This window comes from Oncorhynchus mykiss, chromosome 10, assembly GCF_013265735.2.
Source record: "Oncorhynchus mykiss isolate Arlee chromosome 10, USDA_OmykA_1.1, whole genome shotgun sequence".
Taxonomy (NCBI): domain Eukaryota; kingdom Metazoa; phylum Chordata; class Actinopteri; order Salmoniformes; family Salmonidae; genus Oncorhynchus; species Oncorhynchus mykiss.
In genome coordinates, this window is record NC_048574.1 from 48,907,974 (window position 1) to 48,928,383 (window position 20,410).

Consider the following 20,410-nt stretch of genomic DNA (forward strand, 5'->3'; position numbering starts at 1 on the left):
AGACTTGAAGATACGCGATGAAGATACGCCCCTCCTTGTGCTCTGAAATACATCATCGTTCTCCTAGCAGCAGGACATTATTGCAGCAAGTTCTAGGATTTTATTTTTCAAAATCAGAGTCGGTTTCCAAAGAAATGCTAAACGGGGAATATCGGGGGGAAAATGCACTCTAGGGCAATACAACTGTTTTTCACAGCATTGCAACCACCTTTGATAATTTTATGTATTTATTTGTAATATTGTATTATTTATTCCAGCATTTCTTTTGAAAGTTTACATAAATGCTTGTACGTTGAAAGTCATGGTGTAAGCTATATTTAAAGAAATACACATTTAATAAAATACAACTATATGTTATTTATTGGTTTACTCAATCTGCAAAATTTGAAATGGTCGCTTGTGCTGAGCAACAGGTTTAATACAGAGTGCTGGTTACTCCTTAATCCACCCACTCATTCACTGCAATGCAATACATTGTATATGGTATACTTATTGGGTTGTAGAGAAAAAAAAACACTAATACCTGTCCTATATAAACTGGGGTGGGAAATACTCTGTAGGCTCTCTACTAACCACATATGTGTAGTTTTGGAGGGGGACCATGTCATGCATATCCTGCAACACTCCATAGCCCCCAATACAATAATACACTGCAACTTTTGTTTGCCAATATGTATCCATGCACAGTCTATTACAGTGTATTGCATTTGGGAGCTATGGAGGGGGTGGATAATGAAGTGCTGCTGGATATGTACGACTGAGTAATTCCCATACCACTTTAGCTGAGACAGGTAGAAAAGTTCTCTCTTTACAAGCCAATATGTATCCATGTACAGTCTTTTCCAGTGCATTGCATTGGGGTATAGGGGAGGCGGAGTGAAAAGCTAGCATGCGGCCGTGCAACATAGTCCTCCTCCAAAACGAACCCTATTTGGTTAGTAAAGATGCTACTGAGTATTTCCCACTCCACTTTAGCTGAGACAGGTAGAAAAGCAGGGGAGCAATTTCCAATGGTGACATGAACCCCGCCACACATTCTGAAATTGCATTTTTGTCCCCCACCAGTTTTATAATTGCACTGTGATACACAAAGTCTGTCCTCGGGTTGCAACACTCACTACCGAGTTCCAAACTGCCTCCGGAAGCAACGTCAACACAAGAGCTGTTCGTCGAGAGCCTCATGAAATGGGTTTCCATGGCCCGAGCAGCCATACACAAGGCTAAGATCACCATGCGCAATGCTTATGCTTCGGCCGGAGTGGTGTAAAGCTTGCTGCCATTGGACTCTGGAGCAGTGGAAACGTGTTCTCTGGAGCGATGAATCACGCTTCACCATCTGGCAGTCCGACGGAGGAATCTGGGTTTGGCGGATGCTAGAAGAACGCTACCTACCTGAATGCATAGTGCCAACTGTAAAGTTTGGTGGAGGAGGAATAATGATCTGGGGCTGTTTTTCATTGTTAGTTCCAGTGAAGGGGAATCTTAACACTACAGCATACATTCTAGACGATTCTGTGCTTCCAACTTTGTGGCAAAAGTTTGGGGAAGGCCCTTTCCTGTTAATTCATGACAATGCCCCCGTGCACAAAGCGAGGACGATACAGAAATGGTTTGTCGAGATCGGTGTGAGAGAACTTGACTGGCCTGTACAGAGCCCTGACTTCAACCCCATCGAACACCTTTGGGATGAATTGGAACTCCCACTGCAAGCCAGGCCTAATCGACCAACATCTGTGCCCAACCTCACTAATGCTTTTGCGGCTGAATGGAAGTCCCTGCAGCAATGTTCCAACATCTAGTGGAGAGCCTTCCCATAAGATTGGAGACTGTTATAGCAGCAAAGGGGACCAACTCCATATTAATGCCCCAGATTTTGGAATGAGATGTTCGATGAGCAGGTGTCCGCATACCTTTGGTCAAGTAGTGTATGTTAGAATGCCTAGTCATGTTCATATAATGTCAGACGTAAATTACTGCAGTTTAAGACCATCACTGGAACATACTATATACCAGTTAAACCGAATATCATGCACTCAGAAATGTAATTCCTCTGCTGAAGATGTAAAACACAAATGTTATGGTCTTGTGAATGCTGGCTGAATTCTGGCATAGATTATGTCCTTTTATCTCAGCATGTCTACAGATTCTCCCTGTTTTTGTTTGCTTTGAAATGTTGATAATGGAGACAGAAGAAACTGTGTAATCTAGCATTTATTGTGGCTAAGAAATGCATTGCCATTAATTGGAAGGTTTATCCTCCCACAATGTCACAATGGATGGCAGAAATGTCAAGTTATGTATCACTAGATTTGATTTAGTACAAGATTAAGGGTATACTATGCAACTTTCATAAGGTCTGGATTCCTCATATAGAATACTGTACGACAAAAGGAGTCTGTATTGAAAACATGTCCACGTCAGGGGAGATACCTATTGCTAGCTGCTGGGCTGCTCAATCCTGGCCCTGGGGGTCTGCCATACTCTTCGTTGTCACTCTGGCCTTGGCCTAACACACCTGAAACCAATAATGAGTGTTTCACTAAGCCATGGACCGCTAGGGGCAGGATGTGGTGACCCATCTATATTGTGTGCAAGTAAAAATAGCTCTACAGTACTATTAGGCCTTTGATATGAACTATATGGAGGATATACTGTTTCTGTGTGTTAATGTGTAGGAGGTGTATGTATGTGTGTTTTTACCCAACTTTTGATTTCCAAACCTTTCCCTCGAAACATAAAAAAGAAAAAAGATGGGAAGGAAGTTGTGTTGGGGAGAGAGTTGAGTCATTGGCTAGATTGGTGGGGGCCGGGCGTACAAGTGGCTCTGGCTGGCTGGGCGGTCTGGATGAAATTTGATATAGATAATGTCTTAACAAAGACAATGAAAAGTTAAGTAATGGTCTCTTACCTAGTTTGATGACAGTGGGCATTTTGGTAACTTTTTGTTGTTCTAAATATAAATGGCTAGAAGGGCTATGGGTCATATTAGATTGTGTAGAAATTCAGGAAATTAGCTTTAGATGCCCCTAAAATGGGAGGACCCTCAGACTCCCTGCAAAAAGTTATGTTTATGTCCCCCTCACTTCTAAAACCAAAGTTGCACCCCTGTAGAAAAGTGTTCTCTTTACAGCCCAATGTTGTCAACATACCAGTGTCAAAATTTTATTTTTCCATTATCGGTAAAAAATAAATAATATTAAACCATATTTTTTAAAATTTGTTTAAAAAAAGTACTTATTGCATTTTCTTTTTGTCACAATAACATTGGCCATTGCTTAAATTACATTTTTCAATCCACATTGCAGTTTTGAAATGCGGGTTTTTATTTTGAAAGTTTCGTCATTACCATACGAACATGACGTCATCATTTGTGCTTGTGCCAGAATACTAGATAGAAAAAACATTTTCAAAACGACCAACGGGCGTGGGGAGTCAACTCAGCTTCCATCTGTCATCCATTAAAAAAAAGAGAATTTGGAGGATTTTGACCAGAACATATATAGCTACACAAATCTAATTTATTACGTTTAAAAAATGGCAGATCCGACGACACAGTCTGCCCAGATTTCGTGCGCTATGAACGCTTCATCGACCAAAGAATCCACATATTACGGTAGGACGTTATTTTCTAAAGCGTTTTTGTGTTGAATGCAAACATTTTGACTTAGTTCGAGATCAGTTCAACCACCCTTGTGTATATATCGATGCAAGTTCGAACAATTGACGTGCGGGAAGATTTACTCGTTTGACCTGACAGCAAGCTGGCTGACCTAGCAGCTAGCTAACGTTAGCAATGTCACAACAGGACACACATGTTGGCTAACTAAGTAGAATACAATAAATACATCAATAAATAACTAGCTATAGATAACGCCCTCTATTTATTTTAGCAGTGTTGCGAAATGCCAAATACCATAAATAATGGGACCGTTTGAGACCAAAGAAAGCCTTTGTATGTTCGAGTAGCTGACGACAATAGGTCGTTTGTTCACTCAGCTGATCTCTGATCTCTTAACTATGTAAGGTAACAATTGTATTTTCAACGTGTTGCAAGCTAACTAATACGCTACCTACTTACTGAGGCTAAAGCTGCAAGCTTATTCAAATAAAATATTACTTTAACATTTAGCTAAAAGACTACGAAGACTCTTAACGTTATACTGCCACATTCAGGAGACTCCTATGGATACATGAGAGATGCCTAACTAGATTGGGAAGAGCACACGCCCCTATTCGAATGTTTCTAATAATCAACCTGTCTAAAATTGGATGAGCTGGTATGGCTACCAGCCTTTTGCTTTCAATAATCAAAACCAACCTTGTCAGGTCAGTTATTTCCTGTGTAGAAATAAAGATGCATTCCCTGTTCTGGTTGTTAGGCCACCTTTGTTATACCAGTCACCTTTAGTTGTGTACAAGATCATCACTTATTACATGTAGGTGAAATATGTAATGGATGTAGCCTAGTCCTTTCTGAACTGGCATCATATTCACAGGGGGAGGGGCCTTTTAATTGTTTCTATTTATTTCACCTTTATTTAACCAGGTAGGCCAGTTGAGAACTTGTTCTCATTTACAACTGCGACCTGACCAAGATAAAGCAAAGCAGTGTGACAAAAACAACAGAGCTACAAATGGGATAAACAAGCGTACAGTCATTAACACAATAGAAAAATATATGTACAGTGTGTGCAAATGTAGTAAGATTAGGGAGGTAAGGCAAATAGTCCGTAGTGGTGAAATAATTACAATTTAGCATTAACACTGGAGTGATAGATGTGCAGATGATGTGCAAGTAGAGATACTGGGGTGCAAGAGAGCAAAATAAATAACAATATGGGGATGCGGTAGTTGGCTGGGCTATTTACAGATGGGCTGTGTACAGGTGCAGTGATCGGTAAGCTGCTCTGACAGCTGATGCTTAAAGTTAGCGAGGGAGATACAAGTCTCCAGCTTCAGTGATTTTTCAATGTTTAATTAAAAAAAAATTAAAAATTGCAATTTGTTCAAGTTATTGGCAGCAGAGAACTGGAAAGAAAGGTGGCGAAAGGAGGAGTTGGCTTTGGGGATGACCTGTGAAATATACCCGCTGGAGCGCGTGCTACGGGTGGGTGCTGCGGGTGGGTGACCAGTGAGCTGTGATAAGGCAGGGCCGAAGTCAAATATCTGTAGGATAGTCAGTTTTACAAGGGTTTGTTTGCCAGTGTGAGTGAAGGATGCTTTGTTGTGAAATAGGAAGCCGATTCTAGATTTAATTTTGGATTGGAGATGCTTAATGTGAGTCTGGAAGGAGATTTTACAGTCTAACCAGACACCTAGGTATTTGTAGTTGTCCACATATTCTAAGTCAGAACCATCCAGAGTAGTGATGCTGGATGGGCGGGCAGGTGTGGGCAGTGATTGGTTGAAGAGCATGCATTTAGTTTTACTTGCATTTAAGAGCAGTTGGAGGCCACGGAAGGAGAGTTGTATGGAATTTAAACTCATCTGGAGGTTAGTTAACACAGTGTCCAAAGAAGGGCCAGAAATATACAGAATGGTGTCTGCGTAGAGGTGGATCAGAGAATCACCAGCAGCAAGAACGACATCATTGATGTATACAGAGAAGAGTTGGCCGGAGAATTGAACCCTGTGGCACCCCCATAGACTGCCAGAGGTCCGGATAACAGGCCCTCCAATTTGACACACTGAACTCTGTCTGAGAAGTAGTTGGTGAACCAGGCGAGGCAGTCATTTGAGAAACCAAGGCTGTTGAGTCTGCCGATAAGAATGTGGTGATTGACAGTCGAAAGCCTTGGCCAGGTCATTGAATACATCTGCACAGTATTGTCTCTCATCGATGGCGGTTATGATATCGTTTAGGACCTTGAGCGTGGCTGAGATGCACCCATGACCAGCTCGGAAACCAGATTGCGGTGGGTACGGTGGGATTCGAAATGGCCGGTGATCTGTTTGTTAACTTGGCTTTCGAAGATTTTAGAAAGGCAGGGTAGGATATAGGTCTGTATCAGTTTGGGTCTAGAGTGTCTCCTCCTTTGAAGAGGGGGATGACCGCGGCAGCTTTCCAATCTTTGGGGATCTCAGACGATAGGTTGAACAGGCTAGTAATAGGGGTTGCAACAATTTTGGCAGATAATTTTAGTGAGGGTTCAGATTTTCTATCCCAGCTGATTTGTAGGGGTCCAGATTTTGCAGCTCTTTCAGAACATCACCTATCTGGATTTGGGTGAAGGATAAATGGGGAGGCTTGGGCAAGTTGCTGTGGGGGGTGCAGGGCTGTTGACTGCGGTAGGGGTAGCCAGGTGAAAAGCATGGCCAGCTGTAGAAAAATGCTTATTGAAATTATCAATTATCGTGGATTTATCAGTGGTGACAGTGTTTCCTAGCCTCAGTGCAGTGGGCAGCTGGGAGGAGGTGCTCCTATTCTCCATGGGCTTTAGTGTCCCAGAACGTTTTGGAGTTGGTGCTACAGGATGCACATTTTGTTCCTAACGTCCCTGAAAAGTTGTATATGGCGGGGGCTATTCGATGCTAATGCAGTACACAACATTATGTTTTTGGGCTGGTCAAGGGCAGTCAGGTCTGAAGTGAACCAAGGGCTATATCTGTTCCTGGTTCAATTTGAATGGGGCATGCTTATTTAAAATGGTGAGGAAAGCACTTAAAGAATAACCAGGCATCCTTTACTGATGGAGTGAGGTCAGGATACCCAGGCCAGGTCGATTAGAAAGGCCTGCTCGCTGAAGTGTTTTCGGGAGCGTTTGACAGTGATAAGTGGTGGTCGTTTGACCGCAGGCAGTGAGGTTGAGATACTGGTTGAAGACAGCAGAGGTGTATTTAGAGGGCAGGTTGGTTAGGATGATATCTATGATGAGGGTGCCCGTGTTTACGGATTTGGGGTTGTACCTGATAAGTTCATTGATCACTTGTGTGAGATTGATGGCATCAAGCTTAGTTTGTAGGATGGCGGGGATGTTAAGAATGTCCCAGTTTAGGTCACCTAACAGCACGAGCTCTGAAGATAGATGGGGGGGGGGGGCAATCAATTCACATATGGTGTCCAGGGCACAGCTGGGGGCAGAAGGTAGTCTATAGCAAGTGGCAATGGTGAGAGACTTGTTTCTGGAAAGGTGGATTTAGAAGTAGAAGCTCGAATTGTTTGGGCACAGACCTCTGCAGGCTCTCGCTGCAGTAGATTGCAACTCCGCCCCCTTTGACTGTTCTATCTTATCAGAAAATGTTATAGTTAGGGATGGAAATTTCAGGGTTTTTGGTGGTCTTCCTAAACCAGGATTCAGACACGGCTAGGACATCCGGGTTGGCAGTGTGCGCTAAAACATTGAACAAACAAACTTGGGGAGGAGGCTTCAAATGTTAACATGCATGAAACCAAGGCTTTTACGGTTACAGAAGTCAACAAATGAGAGCGCCTGGGGAATGGGAGTGGAGCTAGGCACTGCAGGGCCTGGATTAACCTCTACATCAACAGAGGAGGAGTGGGATAAGGGTACGGCTAAAGGCTATAAGAACTGGTCGTCTAGTACTTTCGAAACGGAGTAAAAGCAGCATAGATTCAAAGCATAATGTACAGACAAAGGTATGATGTGAATACAGTGGAGGTTAACCTATGCATTGAGTGACGATGAGAGATATTGTCTCTAGAAACATAATTTAAACCAGGTGAGGTCACTGCATGTGTGGGAGGTGGAACTAAAGGAGGAGAGGAGAAGGAGGAGGAGGAGATGCACTGCAGTACTTAATGCAGCTGGTGGCCACACCAGATACGGACTTACTTTTGATTTTGACCCCCCCCCTTTGTTTAGGGACACATTATACAATTTATGTTAGTCACATGTCTGTGGAACTTGTTCAGTTTGTCTGCTGTTTAATCTTGTTATGCTCATACAAATATTTACACATGTTAAGTTTTCTGAAAATAAACACAGTTGACAGTGAGGATTTTATTTTGCAGAGTTTTTTTTAATATATATATATATATATATATATATAAAATTCTTTGCTTTCAATTTGACATGATCCTATGAACTTCACATGTTGGTGCTCAGGGTCCTTTTTAACTTCTAGGGTACGTGGGACGGTAGCATCCCACCTGGCCAACATCCAGTGAAATTGCAGAGCGCGAAATTCCAAAATGCTACGTTCAAATATTTAACATTCTTGAAAATATGTTACACATCAAAATAAAGCTAAACTTCTTGTTAATCCAGCCGCCGTGTCAGATTTAAAAAAGGCTTTACGGCGAAAGCAAACCATGCGATTATCTGAGGACAGCACCCCGCATACAAACACATGAAAATCATATTTCAACCAGGCAGGTGCGACACAAATGTCAGAAATAGTGATATAAAAAATGCCTTACCTTTGATCTTCTTCTGTTGGCACTCAAAGGTCCCAGTTACATCACAAATGGTCGTTTTGTTCAATAATGTCCTTCTTTATATCCATAAAAACTCAGTTTAGCTGGTGCGCTTAAGTCAATAATCCACTGTTTCCCTCCATCAAAATGCATACAAAATGAATCCCAAACATAACTAATAAACTTTTCCAAACAAGCAAGTCAAACAGCGTTTATAATCAAAACTTGGGTATCCTAATACGCAAATAAACAATCAAATTTAAGACGGAGAATAGTATGTTCATTACCGGAGAAAAATGAGAACACGCTTTCCTCCACACGCTTGGAAACATTACAGCCAAAATGGGAGCCACCTAGAAAAACGACACTTTCTGGGTCATTTAAAAAATAAAAAACAGCCTGAGACTCTTTCTAAAGACTGACATCTAGTGGAAGCCCTAGGAACTGCAGTTTGGGAGCACTTGGGCTTATAATTAGTACTAGCCATTGAAAATAATGAATGGGCTGAATGGGTTTTTTGGGGGATGGTTTGTCCTCTGGGTTTCGCCTGCCATAGCAGTTATGTTATACTCACATACATCATTTTAACAGTTTTAGAAACGTTTGTGTTTTCTATCTAAATCTACCAATTATATGCATATCCTAGCTTCTGGGCCTGAGTAGTAGGCAGTTTGCTTTGGGCACGCTTTTCATCCGGATGTCAAAATACTGCCCCCTACCCCAGACAGGTTAATGAAAATGCCCATTATATAAATGAGATCTGTGATCGTCCAACCGTCAGGATTGGCTTGATAATTAATCCTGCTCCCTCCTGTTTGTCCCTCGTCCTTCTTCAAGTGATGGAGCTGGTGTACTGGCGGGACCCAAAGAAATCTGCGGTGGCCTTTGGCATGTCCCTGCTGGTCCTTCTGTCCCTGGCTACCTTCAGCGTCATCAGTGTGGTCTCCTACATGCTGCTGGCACTGCTCTGTGTCACAATCACCTTCCGCGTCTACAAGTCTGTCATTCAGGCAGTGCAGAAGTCTGAAGAGGGCCACCCCTTCAAGTACGACAGCTCAGTTTGGGATATGATGGGAGAACAAGGATATATTGTTAGTGTACTTAGTAGTACACAAGGCACATTGAACTTTACCCCTTGGAGTCATTGTCTGATTTGAGTCGTTGTAGTTTAAGCTTAGTTTTGTTTTTTTGGTGATGATGGTAAATCTTTGTCTCCCTCAGGGCTCTGATGGAGAAGGACCTGACCGTTCAGCCTGAGATTTTGCGAAAATATGTGGATGTGTGTCTGACCTATGTGAATCTTGCCATCACACAGGCCAGGCACCTGCTGCTGGTGGAGGACCTGGTGGACTCGCTGAAGGTACTTGCTTAAGATCTCACTCTTGAATAACTATCTGGCATTAATGGCCACATGTACTCTTAAGTCTACCCGATACAACCAGAAGAGGACTAGGCACTAGAGGTCGACTGATTATGATTTTTCAACGCCGATACTGATTTATTGGAGGATTTTAAAAAAAATCGGACAATTTAAAAAAAAAAATGTTTTTTAATTTTTTTATATATATTTATATTTACAGTTGAAGTTGGAAGTTTACTTACATTTAAACTCAGTTTTTCACAATTCCTGACATTTAATCCTGGTAAAAATCCCAGTCTTAGGTCAGTTAGGATCACCACTTTATTTTAAGAATGTGAAATGTCAGAATTATTTATTTCAGTTATTTCTTTCATCACATTCCCAGTGGGTCAGAAGTGTACATACCCTCAATTAGTATTTGGTAGCATGGCCTTTACATTGTTTAACTTGGGTCAAATGTTTCGGTTAGCCTTCCACAGGTTTCCCACAATAAGTTGTGTGAATTTTGGCCCATTCCTCCTGACAAAACTATAGTTTGTTAACAAGAAATTTGTGGAGTTGTTGAAAAACAAGTTTTTTTTTTTTTAATGACTCCAACCTAAGTGTATGTAAACTTCCTACTTCAACTGTATATATTTGTAATAATGACAATTACAACAATACTGAATGAGCAATGAACACTTATTTTAACTTAATATAATACAGAACTAAAAATCTATTTGGTCTCAAATAAATAATGACATGTTCAATTTGGTTTAAATAATGCAAAAACACAGTGTTGGAGAAGAAAGTAAAAGTGCAATATGTGCCATGTAAAAAAGCTAACGTTTAAGTTCCTTGCTCAGAACATAAGAACATATGAAAGCTGGTGGTTCAATATTCCCAGTTAAGAAGTTGTAGTTATTATAGGAATTGTGATGCATCGACTATTTCGCTCTATACCATTTTGTATTTCATATACCTTTGACCTTTGGGTGTTCTTATAGGCACTTTAGTATTGCCAGCCTAATCTCGGGAGTCGATAGGCTTGAAGTCATAAACAGCTCTGTGCTTCAAGCATTGCTAAGAGCTGCTGGCAAGCGCAGTAAAGTGCTGTTTGAATGAATGCTTACAAGCCTGCTGCAGCCTTTCACCGCTCAGTCAGACTGCTCTATCAAATTATAGACCTAATTATAATATAATAATCACAGAAATATGAGCCATTGGTCATTAATATGGTCAAATCTGGAAACTATCATTTCGAAAACAAAACGTTTATTCTTTCAGTGAAATACGGAACCGTTCCTTATTTTATAGAACAGGTGGCAGCCCTAAGTCTAAATATTGCTGTTACATTGCAGAACCTTCAATGTTATGTCATAATTATGTAAAATTCTGGCAAATTTGTTCACAGTTCGCAACGAGCCAGGTGTCCCAAACTGTTGCATATACCCTGACACTGCTTGCACTGAACCCAAAAGTGACTGGAATTTATTTTAACTAAATATGCAGGCTTAAAAAAAATATACTTCTGTATATTGATTTTAAGAAAGGCATTGATGCTTATGGTTAGGTACAATTGTGCAAAGATTGTGCTTTTTTTCGTTTGGTGAAGTTGTCTGTGATTCGATAACTTAACAGGCACCGCATTGATTATATCCAACACAGGACAAGCTAGTTAACCTGGTAATATCAACTATGTGTAGTTAACTAGTGATTATGTGAAGATTTATAGTTTTTTTATAAGATACGTTTAATGCTCGCTAGCAACTTAACTTGGCTCCTTGCAGCCACAAGGTCCTTTTGACGCTGCACTCGCGTAACAGGTTGTCAGCCTGCCACGCCGTTTCCTCATGGATTGCAATGTAATCGCCGTCCAAAAAGGCCAATTACCGATTTGTTATGAACTTGAAATCGGCCCTAATTAATCGACCACGTCGACCTCTGCTAGGCAACCCTTGGAGCCTGATTCCTCTCTAGGTTTCTTCCTAGGTTTCTGTCTTTTTCTAGCCATACTTCTGCCTCTGCATTGCTTGCTCTTTTGAGTTTTTAGGCTGGGTGTCTGTAAAGCAGACTGCTGACGTAAAAAGGGCTTTAAAGGGGGGGGTTCTAAGATTACATATGGAATTGTTTTAAGATTGTCATACTATGGCTTATTTAGCTATTTGATTTTAAATTGTAGGACCCCTTTAGGTATCACTTGTGGGAGTCGTAGAGTAAAACCGAAACCACCGTCATGTTCGTGAGAGTCTCCCCTTTCCATAGTGGTCATAATAAATCAACCTGTTTTGGTGAGAAGATCGATTTTCGGGATGTCTCATGGTCTGACAAACACCGCTCTAGCTCTGCCACCTTTCACCACAGATGCGGAAGTGTGACATCGACGGATGTGGTGGATTGAGACGCGTCCAATGCCAAAAACATATCTAGTTTAAACTGATGGATTTTGATGGGGATTTTTTAAATGTTGCAATCTGTGACTCTAGGGGGTTAAAATACATTTGATTGATTTTGAGTGTGTGTTCATCGGCTATAGGCTACTGCGGTCTAGGATATTTCCAATGCTATGGCCTTTAAAGATGCACTATGCAGAAATTGCTCAGCCATTTCCTAGTTGCTGAAATTGTAATATTTCAGTTTGTGACAAAACAAGCAGTCATTGTGTAGAGAATCTTTGTACCATCTAATCTGCTGTGAAATGTATTTTCCGTAACCAAAAAGATTGTATTTTCAGCTGTTTGAAGCTGGTGTACAAAACCGAAAGCAAAAGACGCAAAAAGGAAACTTAAGCATAGAAATAGCGTAGATGGAACAGATCTACCACTTCTTACACTTGTTTTCAATGAGAATGAAATATCTATAACCCACATTTCTATGTGAATTTGGTTAGGTCGCCTAAAAAGTTACATACTGTAGCTTTAATTGGATTTAAACGATTATTTCTAGCAGTGCTTGATAGACTATTCTGTCATGCATGTATAGCAAGGGGAGTAGTTTTGGAACTTGTGAGTCTGTCAGTCTAGCTTTGTCTAGACTGAATGGCAATATACTTTCTTTATGGATTTATTTTGACTGTAGGAAAAAAATGGTTGTAAATAGGGCTCATAATTGTTCAAAAAAATGTTGCATGCCTTAAGAGTCTTTGTCCATATACACTGTGGTCACCTTCTGTGCCGTTGGTGACATGTTTTCACAACACTGAAGTCCACACTATTGTGCATTGAAACGGCTGGCTAATAAAGCCTGAAAAGCCGTCATGTGATGAGGACTGGCAGAGAGAGAAATACCTGGCTGATGTTCAAATTAGGGATTAAGAGTTTATCAGATGAAGAAAGGAGTGGATTACACAGCTGAAGGCAGCCAGTGTGTGGTATCCTAACAAGTTTTAAAAGGCTACATATTATGGGATGCTTGTTATATTTTCCTTTTTTTCCCAAACAGATAAAAAAACATGAGCTGGCGCACACCCAGAATAATAGTTTGTGTGGAGGTGCTGACTAACGGCGAATAAACTCCCAGCAATTTAATGGGTATTTACCAATGTTTCGGCATCACTGTGTTTATACATGGAGTGAACGACTTCCTTTATTTTCATAGTTTAACCTTCTTTTTTTTTCCAAACACACACAGTTAGAATTTCGATGATAATTACATTGATCGATTGTGGCCAAGGAAAATGCAGCCCTTATGCTTGTCAGGGCATTCAGCGGTATAGTGTGGTGGTGGTCTAAAATGTGCTGGTCCCTCTGTTGCAGCTGGCTGGTTTCATGTGGCTGCTGACTTATGTGGGCGCTGTCTTCAATGGCATCACTATCCTGATACTGAGTAAGACACTCCAGTCTTTGATTTTATGTCTAATGTCCCAAAACAGTGTGGTGCACCCAGTCACTTAGACACGTTATGATAGTCTGTTTTTTAGTATTCTCTAGGAACCTAGACTTATCATGTTTTTTTTCATTCAACTATTGGGATTGTTGTTTTTATGTATCTGCAGTCCTGCCTAAAATGTTGTCCCTTATGGGATAAAGTATTTTTAATTGAAACAATCAGACCTGTGTTTACATTGGGGGGGGGTCTGAATGGTGTATAGTAGACAAGGTTTAAGTTGCCTCGTGAGATCCTGTGCAGTACTGCTGTAATAAATTGCTCTTTTAATCGGGTTGATAGTTTAACACAACGCTATTCATTGAATACTATCATGTTAGAGGTGTGTCCAACGCTACACTACATGGCCAAAAGTATGTACAATTGTGGATACCATTTTCAAATTAGTGGATTTGGCTATTTCAGCCACACCCGTTGCTGACAAGTGTATAAAATCAAGCACACAGCCATGCTATCTCCATAGATACACATTGGCAGCCTGTTCTGATGGGCTCAGTGACTTTCAATGTGGCATCGTCATCGGATGCCACCTTTCTAGCAAGCCAGATCCTCAAATTTCTGCCCTGATAGAGCTGCCCCGGTCAACTGTAAGTGCTGTTATTGTGAAATGGAATCATCTAGTAGCAACAACGACTCAGCCGTGAAATGTTAGGCCACACAAGCTGTACAGTCGTGGCCAAAAGTTGAGAATGACACAAATATTAATTTTCAGTCTGCTGCCTCAGTTTGTATGATGGCAATTTGCATATACTCCAGAATATTATGAAGAGTGAAGAGATGAATTGCAGTTAATTGCAAAGTCCCTCTTTGCCATGCAAATGAACTAAATCCCCCAAAAACATTTCAGTGATTCTCGTTAACCTCTCTGGGATATTCGGGACGGTAGCGTCCCACCTCAACAACAGCCAGTGAAAGTGCAGGGCGCCAAATTCATAACAAATCTCATAATTAAAATTCCTCAGGCATACAAGTATTTTACACAATTTAAGATAAAATTCTCGTTAATCCAGCCACAGTGTCTGCTTTCAAAAAGGCTTTACGGCGAAAGCACACCAAATGATTGTTAGGTAAGCGCCTAGTCACAGAAAAACACAGCCATTTTTCCAGCCAAAGAGAGGAGTCACAAAAAGCAGAAATATAAATAAAATTAATCACTAACCTTTGATGATCATCAGATGACACTCATAGGACTTCATGTTACACAATACATGTGTGTTTTGTTCGATAAAGTTCATATTTATATCCAAAAATCTTGAGTTTACATTGGCGCGTTATGGACAGTAGCTCCAAAACATCCGGTGATTTTGCAGAGAGCCACATCAATTTACAGAAATACTCATCATAAATGTTGATGAAAATACAAGTGTTATACATGGAACTTTAGATAAATGTCTCCTTAATGCAACCGCTGTGTCAGACTTCAAAAAAAGCTTTACCGAAAAAGCACACCATGCAATAATCTTAGTACAGCGCTCAGACACAAAAACCAGCCATATAGATACCCGCCATGTTGTGGAGTCAACGGAAGTCAGAAATAGCATTATAAATATTCACGTACCTTTGATCTTCATCAGTATGCACTCCCAGGAATCCCAATTCCACAATACATTTTTGATTTGTTCGATAAAGTCCCTCATTTATGTCCAAATACATCGTTTTTATTTGCGTGTTTAGTACACAATCCAAACTCACGACGCGCAGGCAAGTCCATGCGAAAGTTCAGACAGTTATTACAGTTCGTAGAAACATGTCAAACGAAGTATAGAATCAATCTTTAGGACTTTTTATCATAAATCTTCAATAATGTTCCAACCGGAGAATTCCTTTGTATGTAGAATTGCAATGGAACGCAAGCTAACTCCCTATCACGTATCGCGTGGTCAGCTCATGGCACTCTGCCAGACCTCGGACTCAATCCACTCTCATTCTCCCCCACTTCACAGTAGAAGCCTCAAACAAGGATCTAAAGACTGTTGACATCTAGTGGAAGCCTTAGGAAGTGCAATATGACCCCATAGACAATGAGTTGAAAAACTACAAACCTCAGATTTCCCACTTCCTGGTTGGATTTTTTTTCTCAGGTTTTTGCCTGCCAAATGAGTTCTGTTATACTCAGACATCATTCAAACAGTTTTTTCCTTCCAAATCTACTAATAATATGCATATATTAGCAACTGGGCCTGAGTAGCAGGCAGTACTCTGGACACTTTATTCATCCAAGCTGCTCAATACTGCCCCCCCAGTCCCAAAGAAGTTAACACGGGTGTGAGTGTTGACGAGGACAAGACTGGAGATCACTCTGTCATGCTGATTGAGTTCGAATAACAGACTGGAAGCTTCAAAAGGAGGGTGGTACTTGGAATCATTGTTCTTCCTCTGTCAACCATGGTTACCTGCAAGGAAAGACGTACCGTCATCATTGCTTTGCACAAAGAGGGCTTCACAGGCAAAGATATTGCTGCCAGTAAGATTGCACCTTCAACCATTTATCGGATCATCAAGGACTTCAAGGAGAGGGGGTTCAATTGTTCTGAAGAGTGCTTCAGGGCACCCAAGGAAGTCGAGCAAGCTCCAGGACCGTCTCCTAAAGTTCATTCAGCTGCGGGATCGGGGCACCACCAGTACAGAACTTGCTCAGGAATGGCAGCAGGCAGGTGCGAGTGCATCTGCACGCTCAGTGAGGCAAAGACTTTTAGAGGATGGCCTGGTTTCAAGAAGGGCAGCAAAGAAGCCACTTCTCTCCAGGTAAAACATCAGGGACAGACTGATATTCTGCAAAAGGTACAGGGATTGGACTGCTGAGGACTGAGGTTTTCTGATGAATCCCCTTCCCAATTGTTTGGGGCAACCGGAAAAAAGCTTGTCCGGAGAAGACAAGGGGAGAGCTACCATCAGTCCTGTCTCATCCTGAGACCATTCATGTGTGGGGTTGCTTCTTAGCCAAGGGAGTGGCCTCACTCACAATTTTGCCTAAGAACACAGCCATGACTAAAGAATGGTACCAACACATCCTCCGAGAGCAACTTCTCCCAACCATCCAGGAACAGTTTGGTAAAGGACAATGCCTTTTCCAGCATGATGGAGCACCTATCCATAAGGCAAAAGTGATAACTCACATGGAACCCAAACCTGGCTGCGCACTTCCGCTATCGTGCATACATTTTATTTTGTCCCCCTGCACCAAACGCGATCACGACACGCAGGTTAAAATATCAAAACAAACTCTGAACCAATGACATTCGTTTGGGAACAGGTCAAAAAGCATTACACTTATGGCAATTTAGCTAGTTAGCTTGCACTTGCTAGCTAATTTGCCCTATTTAGCTAGCTTGCTGTTACTAGCAAATTTGTCCTGGGATATAAACATTAGGTTGTTCTTTTACCTGAAATGCCCAAGGTCCTCTACTCCGACAATTAATCCACACACAAAAACGGTAAACCGAATCGTTTCTAGTAATCTCTCCTCCTTCCAGGCCTTTTCATTTAACTTATATGGTGATTGGCATCTAAAATGTCATAGTATTACCACGACAACCGGCAACAGTTCATCTTTCAATCACCCACGTGGGTATAACCAATGAGGAGATGGCACGTGGGTACCTGCTTCTATAAACCAATGAGGAGATGGGAGAGGCAGGACTTCTATTTTAGCCCTTGGCAACGCAGACACTCGTTGACGCGCGCAATAAATGAATAATTTAGATTCCTAAAAAAATAAATGCTACGCTCACGCACTCGACACGAGCGGTGTAGTCGGGGTATAAGTGGCTCGGGGAACAAGACATCGATATTTTGGGTCCATGGCCAGGAAACTCCCCAGACCTTAATCCCATTGAGAACTTGTGGTCAATCCTCAAGAGGTGGGTGGACAAACCAAAACCCACAAATACTGATGAACTCCAAGCATTGCTTATGCAAGAATGGGCTGCCATCAGTGTGGCCCAGAAGTTAATTGACAGCATGCCAGGGTGGATTGCAGAGGTCTTGAAAAAGAAGGGTCAACACTGCAAATATTGACTCTTTGCATAAACTTCATGTAATTGTCAATAAAAGCCGTTGACACTTATGAAATGCTTGTAATTATACTTCAGTATTCCATAGTAACATCTGACAATATATCTAAAGACACTGAAGCAGCAAACTTTGGAAATTAATATTTGTGTCATTCTAAAAAACCTTTGGCCACGACTGTAGACAATTCTGTGCTTCCAACTGTGGCAACAGTTCGGGGGAACACCCTTTCCTGTTTCAGTATGACAATGCCTCCGTGCACAAAGCGAGGCCCATACAGAAATTGTTTGTTGAGATAGGTGTGGAAGACCTTGACTGGCCTGTACAAGAGCCCTGAACTCAACCCCATCGAACACCTTTGTGATGAGTTGGAACGCCAACTGCGAGCCAGGCCTAATCAGTTCCCGACCTCACTAATGCTCTTGTGGCTGAATGGCAGCAAGTTACTGCCGCAATGTTCCAATATATAGTGGAAAGCGTTCCCAGAAGAGTGGAGGCTGTAATAGCAGCACAGGGGGGACCAACTCCATATTAATGCCCATGATTTTGGAATTAGATGTTTGACGAGCAGTTGTCCGCATACTTTTGGCCATGTAGTGCATCTGGAAACATCCTTAGAAATGACATACTTGACCGACGTCCACTCTTTTTCTCATTGACAGCTGATATCATTTTCTTCAGCACGCCTCTGGTTTATGAGAGAAATAAAGTAAGTGTGAATGGAAGCAGTTTTTATTTGGCATACAATTACTAATGTTTGTTATCAACCTGTGTGCTTGTTGGTTAAAAATGGTTCTCTTTCAGACTCAGATCGATCAATACATTAAACTGATTCGCACCAGAGTTGAAGTCACACTTGCAAAGTAAGGGCATTCTTTTTCTTATCATCAATGTGTAGATAAAGTGAAATCACAGAACACAATTTTCCGTTTTTCGGCAGATCAACTGTCTTGGTGGGACCATTAAAAGGATTTGTCTTTGTCCAGATACAATATGACACCTAATGTATCCGTGTATATAAAGGTGAAAGGCCAGCCACACCAACCTTGTTCTAGTATAGTATTATTCATTTTTTTCCCATTTCCTTTTCAGGCTTCAAGATAAACTCCCTGGGGCAGTAAAGCGCACCAAAGCAGAGTGACGGTCCATGAACCCTATTCAACAACTAATCTCCCTCACTTCTACTGCAACTCCAGTCCTACACAGCGTCGAACTAGTGGCAGTCATCGCTCAATATTCTATGTACCGTAACTAACTTGCATAGGGTGCAATGCTTGTGTTTTGTTGTTGGAGCCATCTACATTCGGTACATTCTCTTGATCCTCAAAGACCATGTACTCCTTAACATATGATTCCTGGTTGAACCAGGGGGGGGGTTTAAGTCAGGAGAATCACGGATTCACTTTTAATTATTTCAAGGATACAGAATGGTGTGTAACATCTCTAAAAAGCAAATGTTTGTACTCTAATCTGTTTTGCGGAGAAAGTTGTTTGTTGTAGTTTTGTACATTTTCACAAAATAAATCATTTTTAATTTATGAAAAAAAAGAACTTAAACACTTGGTGTGTGTTTTCTGTTTCGTGAAGTTTCTAGGGCACTCAACCTTTTCAGCATTGTCTCAGTTCATCCTAAAGACACTTGGTATCTGCACTGCACGGAGTATTTTGTAAGTAATTCATTTAACTTGAAATAAAAATGAAGGAAACTCTGGAAATGATTGAAACTGTTTTGTGTGTATGAGCTGGGGAAACAGTTAGCAAAGTAAAGGCATACACAGATGTTCCAAACTTTAATATGGCTGTATTAGCATTTGCCCAATTTATTTGCAAAAGAGCAGCCTAAGAGGGTTAGACAAGCAAACATTGATTGCTTAAGTAGGCTACATATGCCACTTCAATTCTTGAATTAAAAAATCCCCCCCAAAAAAACATTTTTCAATGACACTCTGGCACCTTAACCGGAAGACTGGTTTAAGAAGTACAGTATGGTGATGGCACCCCATAGCCCTCCACTGAGTAGGCCACAGTGCAGGATATAGTGCCATCTGGCTCTCATCCCATTTTACTTCCATCCCTGACAATTTGTGAATTTTGGGGGAAGGGGGAAAAGAGAACATATGAAAGGTTTGAGTGATGTAGGGAGGCTACAGTTCTTTATTCTGAGCAGTAGATGGCGGCAATGACATAAAATAGGGAACCATTTGGTTAAAACATTGAGTGAATGATTGAAATTGCTCAAGCTAGAGCAAGATCACATCAGATGTGGTTGGTACTTCAAATTGAGAAGTCATCCCATAAGAGTTATTAGTTTGGTGGTGATTATGACTGTGCCGGACTAACCAAACCTGGGGCCCTGGGGGAAAAAACAAACATTTTATTTTTACAAACACCATCTTGATGGTGGAGAGAAGATTTTGATGTTTTAATTGTACAAATTTTGCCTTGGGACTGAGGGAAACATTTTGTTTTAAAGCTAATTTCCTGCAGTTCTACACATTTGCCATGGTTTATGCCGTGTTCTTATGTGATCTGGGTGAATCAAACAGAACTAAATCAATGGGGGGCCCCTGAGCATGTGCCTTAGATGATGAGGTCTATCGGTGATGAGGTCAAGGTGGATAAGATATCTGTCCTTATACTGGCCAATAGACGTTATAAGAGAAGGATCCAGATATTAGCCTTAAACAGTCACAGGACCCCTGTTGTCAATCTCTGATTGGCCAGGTTATGCATGGCTTTACTGTCCCTGTTTACACTCAGGGGCCACTATATGGCCAACTATGTACACACGCAGTGGG

At 41.3% G+C, this 20,410-nt stretch overlaps 1 protein-coding gene across 1 annotated transcript; it reads left to right on the top strand.

Moving 5' to 3' along the window:
- Positions 1-3,412: 3,412 nt before the first annotated feature.
- rtn3 (reticulon 3) lies at positions 3,413-19,292 on the top strand. Its single transcript, NM_001160516.1, is given in 7 exon segments — positions 3,413-3,613; positions 9,215-9,422; positions 9,599-9,737; positions 13,472-13,541; positions 18,275-18,321; positions 18,417-18,475; positions 18,705-19,292. Coding segments are annotated over 7 exon segments (651 nt in total). The 5' UTR covers positions 3,413-3,534; the 3' UTR covers positions 18,754-19,292.
- Positions 19,293-20,410: the final 1,118 nt, after the last annotated feature.